The sequence below is a fragment of the Nannospalax galili genome, unplaced genomic scaffold (genome assembly GCF_000622305.1).
Source record: "Nannospalax galili isolate Female #2095 unplaced genomic scaffold, S.galili_v1.0 scaffold1463, whole genome shotgun sequence".
Classification (NCBI taxonomy): domain Eukaryota; kingdom Metazoa; phylum Chordata; class Mammalia; order Rodentia; family Spalacidae; genus Nannospalax; species Nannospalax galili.
This window is the reverse complement of record NW_008349596.1, coordinates 24,311-28,671: the sequence shown is the minus strand read 5'-3', so window position 1 is coordinate 28,671 and position 4,361 is coordinate 24,311. Positions and strand designations below refer to the sequence as shown.

At 49.3% G+C, this 4,361-nt stretch overlaps 1 protein-coding gene across 1 annotated transcript in view; it reads right to left on the bottom strand.

Annotated features, from left to right (window-relative positions):
- The window catches only part of LOC103745119 (cytochrome c oxidase assembly factor 6 homolog), a gene marked incomplete in the record, with an annotated part of 3,935 nt that extends 761 nt beyond the window's left edge, over positions 1-3,174 (bottom strand). Inside the window, 2 exon segments of the mRNA XM_017801649.2 lie at positions 9-200; positions 2,703-3,174. Coding sequence (XP_017657138.1) covers positions 105-200; positions 2,703-2,846 — 240 coding nt within the window.
- Between the last annotated feature and the right edge of the window lie 1,187 nt (positions 3,175-4,361).

The window sequence follows — 4,361 nt, the reverse complement described above, 5'->3', positions numbered from 1 at the left end:
GTGTATACCATGATTCACACTGCCATTGTCCCAGAATCAGCAGAGCATCTTTAAATGTCCAGGAGAAGAGTAATTTCAGTCTTTGTAAAAATCTTAGGAAAAGCCTAGGAATTCTCAGTTGACTGTGAAGGCTGAAATTGTCCTGCTTCAAATTTTTCCTTAAATTTTAAATAGTCTCTTCTTTTGTCAAAATATTTTATCTGTTGAGACAAATAGGTTTGTTATTAGGGCAAATGATGCAGCTTAGATGTGCAAAAAAACCCACATATTTGAATGTGACAAGTTATTCAGTATAAACTATGGAAGAGTGAGGTATTCTGAGCCCTTCTCAGTCAGGGATGATGTAGTGAGCTAAGAAGCCCACAGAACCGTGAGCCCCATTCTTTCATGGCTACAGATCCTGTTCAGTGTTTGCATCTTCTAGGAATTTAAACAGACTTCTGCACACATGGAGCCCATTGGGAAACAGAGTCCACAGAGCTCTTGGGCGAGTCAGGAATCTTCAGTTTTCCAGACAATGGCCCATTAAATTCAATATATATTCTAATTTATCAGCTCTGGCATTTTGTCAAGTATGTCTTCTATGTAGGTAAATAGATAAAATGTCAGATTATTAAAGACTTAGTTTTCCTTTTATTTATATCCATCCTCTTTCCACAGGGAATTTGAAGTCTTAATGGGGTAAAATCCTAGAAGTATAGAGGCAAATCCAAGAAAAGTATACATGTGTGAGCTGACAGTGCGCCAGGCCTGTATTGAGCAGTTCTGCAGACAAGGCAAAGGGCAGGATGCCGCACATCTGCACTAGTGGACTAGAAAACACTGCTGCTTTCATTAAAAGTCTTCACTGCATGTATTAACGGACCCTCTGCATGAATACTGCTTTCTTGCTCTCTGAGAAACCCCATTCTAGAACACAGCAGATAGGCAGAAGTTTGCACCTTCAAGTTTGATCAGGAAGAATGTAACATCCTCCTACTTAAGAGGATCAAAGGTACCTTCACAAAGGCAGCCCTGAGCAGCCTACAAAACCCTAATATAGGGTTTTTGAACATGTTCAATCTTTAACTTCATGGAAAACAGGACGACTTCCTCCCTGCTCTGAGGCTGTCAAAACACTGCCTTACTTACAGTTCCATCCTTCCCCTAAATCTTATATCACTTTAGTGTGATGGATTCTCTCCCTCTGGTGTTTGGTACTTGGTATCAAGCTATTCATAAATCTCACTGTCTGACTTGAGATTTATCCCTGGTGATATTGGGCTAACTGTGCTAGAATGGGTGTTATACCAAGAATACTGTATAAAAAAGCATAAAATGTCCCTCACATTTTTGTGGCAAATTAACAAACTTTGACATCTATTATGCCTCTAACTGCTCAAGGGAAAATTCCATTTAGAGAACCTTTACACATTCCAGCCCAATGTGAATGGAAAGAAACGATACTTTACACTGAACTTTCAACAAGACTGATTTATTTATTAGAACTTCAATAACTGTGGAGAAGTTGGAATGCTGCAAGCCAGAATTTAATTAAAATCTGTTCTGGGCTATCTTTAGCTTCCTTAACAGCCACTCCTTGCCTAACATCCTGGTGATTATCAGGTGAAACCTTTTGGAATGTAGTCACAGATCACTAACAGACTAATGTCCTCAGAATCTGAGGCCCATAGCAGAGACTTTTCCTGCTTGTTATAACCCACCTTCCTGCTGTCTCCATCAATGTACTTGAAAAATGTGTTAGATGTCCTTTGTTCTGTATAAAACTTCATGAAGCTTCTGCCACACTGGAACATGGTATTTGGGGAAACTTCAACCTGTGTTCCCAGGCCATACTGGGAACACATTACTCATATTTGACTCCAGAATAAACTATCCCTTTGAGGTGAGAGCTGTGTTGTTTTTTAAAATTTATTTTACGTATGAATGTTCTGCCTGCATGTATGCAAGTGCACCCTTTACTTGCAAAGCCAGCAGAGGCCAGAACCCCTGGAACTGGAGTTAGGGACTGTTGTTAGCTGTCATGTGGGTGCTGGGAACTGAACCTGGGTCCTCTGGAAGAGCAGCCACTGCTCTTAATCACTAAGTCATCTCTCCAGACCCAAGAGCAGTTTTTGCAACAACAACCTGTCCTTAAGTCGGCACCTCTCTGAGTGTTTCTCTTCCTTCTAAACCTGCTTCTGTGAATGCATCGCCGTCACCTGGCCCTTGGTTCTCTTGGCCCTGGACTGAACAGTGCAGTCCCTCATGTTTCTCAGGCGGGCTGCTGTCCAGCTCAGTAAACACAAACTTTTGGACCTAAGTTCAAATCCTCTCTCCACTCCTTCATTTTGAACAATTATTTCTCCTTTCTGAGGAATGACTCCTGTCACATAAAACTGGACTCAAGACCTCTCAGGGGCAATGACCATCATTACAAGGGATGAAACCAGACATCCCAGGCTTTGTGAGAACTGGACAAGGTGACGAGCGCAAAGAAGTGACACTGACAGGGGCAGACGAGGCCGAGGCCTGCAGGGAAGGGCTGCGCAAGGACTGGACCCCGAAACGTCACAGTGCTGCGCCGCTGCCGCCTTCCCAGCACCGCCTGTGTGGACGCTCGGTCCCACGAGGTCCTGCAACCCGGGCCCTCTCCCGTGACCTTGCCCGCGGTCACCCCTGGGGTGGGTGCGCTCGGCATCTGGAGGCTCCCCGGGACTTACCCACTGCTGGGGGCAGCTCGCCTCGAACGAGCTCCTCAGCTGACGGCAGCGGGCCGTGTCGTCTGCGTTGTCGTCGAGGCACCGCCAGTACTGGTCGCGGGCGCCCCAACACACCTGCCTCTCCTTCATGGACGGGGCAGCCATTCCCGCCGGGTCACACAGGGGAATGAGGGACAAGTGGTGACCGCCGCGCCCGCCTCCAACCCGAGGAGAACGCGGCGAAAGGCAGCCGTCGCCGCGTCTCACCGCGTACCGCACGTCCTGAGATGTCGAGGGTCCCGAGGCGTGCGCCGCCACTTCCGGACCCCGCGGGCTTCCGGGTCTCGCCCGCAGCAGTCCACGTTAAGGGCGCGGCGCCCAGTGGGGGCTCTGCCTCTGCAGAGACGCCTGTGAGGTCCGTTCACCTACTGCAAAACTGGCGGCCGCGGATTAACCCTTCCGGGCTGCCGTTCGCCATACGGAGAGGGCGGGACTTCCGGGTGTGCGCTGTACCTGGAGGGTACTTTCCGGTCTGAGTGGCGGGGCCTGTGGGCGGGAACTGTCGGCTGATTGGCACCGCGCGGGCCGCTCCGCGTGTGGTTGCTGTGGCTGAGCTTCCTCTGGATGCTTACAGGCTGGGCTGCGCCAATTAGCAAAGGAACTTCGTCTAACTGCGGGGGATGTGGCGGCGGAAGCTCAGCGTGCAGGGATGGAGAGTGGACTCCTGTGGCGGCGCAGGAATGTCCGCCCCTGGTTAGAGCAGAGGGAAGGAGGGCGTGGGCCAGAGAGCCGGGTTGCCCTGGGCGTCCAAGCCAGGAAGTTCAGTGTATGCGGGAGGATACATGTTGGTGATCTCCGAGCCTCACTTGTGCCTTAATAAGGGATGAAAAGACCTGCTTCCAGTGTTTAGAGAGGATGCTTGGAATGAGTTTGTGTCTTTCAGCAGAATATTCACGAGGTGTTATGGGTGAATGCCAGTCAGCCCTGTTGATGCTACCTTGGTGTGCAGGCATGAGTTCATTTCGTCTGCTAAGAATTAAAAGGCAGGAAAGAAGTGTGACCAGAAATCTTGGGGTGTACTAGGAGTAAAATCTTGAAATCTTGGGGTGTACGTATGGTATCTGGAAAAGCAGGGTCCCCTCTTGGGGTGCTTAGTCTCAATAAAAGAATTTAGGAACGGACACAAATCGAAGCTCCAGGACAAGGAACGAACTCAGACAAAAGCTTGAGGACAATTTATTACCCTTTAAAAGGCAATCCCATGGCAGGCAGGTTGCAAATCTCCCAGTCTCCTGGAAGGGAGGAGGAGGATGGAGAGGAGGCCCAGAGGTCATGCTGCTTCCGATATGGTCAGCTACCTGGGGGCCGGCAGCCACATGGTGGGGGAGCGTTAGGAAAAGTAAGGAAACCTGAAGCCTGGGAGCTTAAAGCACAGGTAGGTTCTGGCCAGCATGAGCATGGCAACGAAAAAGGCAGCACAGAGGAAAGGTGGGCAGACCTAGCTGAACCTCAGGGTGGCGTAGGCACTGCACTGGGGCCAGGAATTCTGGGAAGTAAAAGCACATTATCTTAAGGTGAACCAGTCTTAGGAAGGTGGTCTTCTAGCCAGATCCCTGCCCACTCGATCAACCTTTAAAAGAGATGAATGCCTCCAACTAGAGGCAGATCCCATCCTTTACA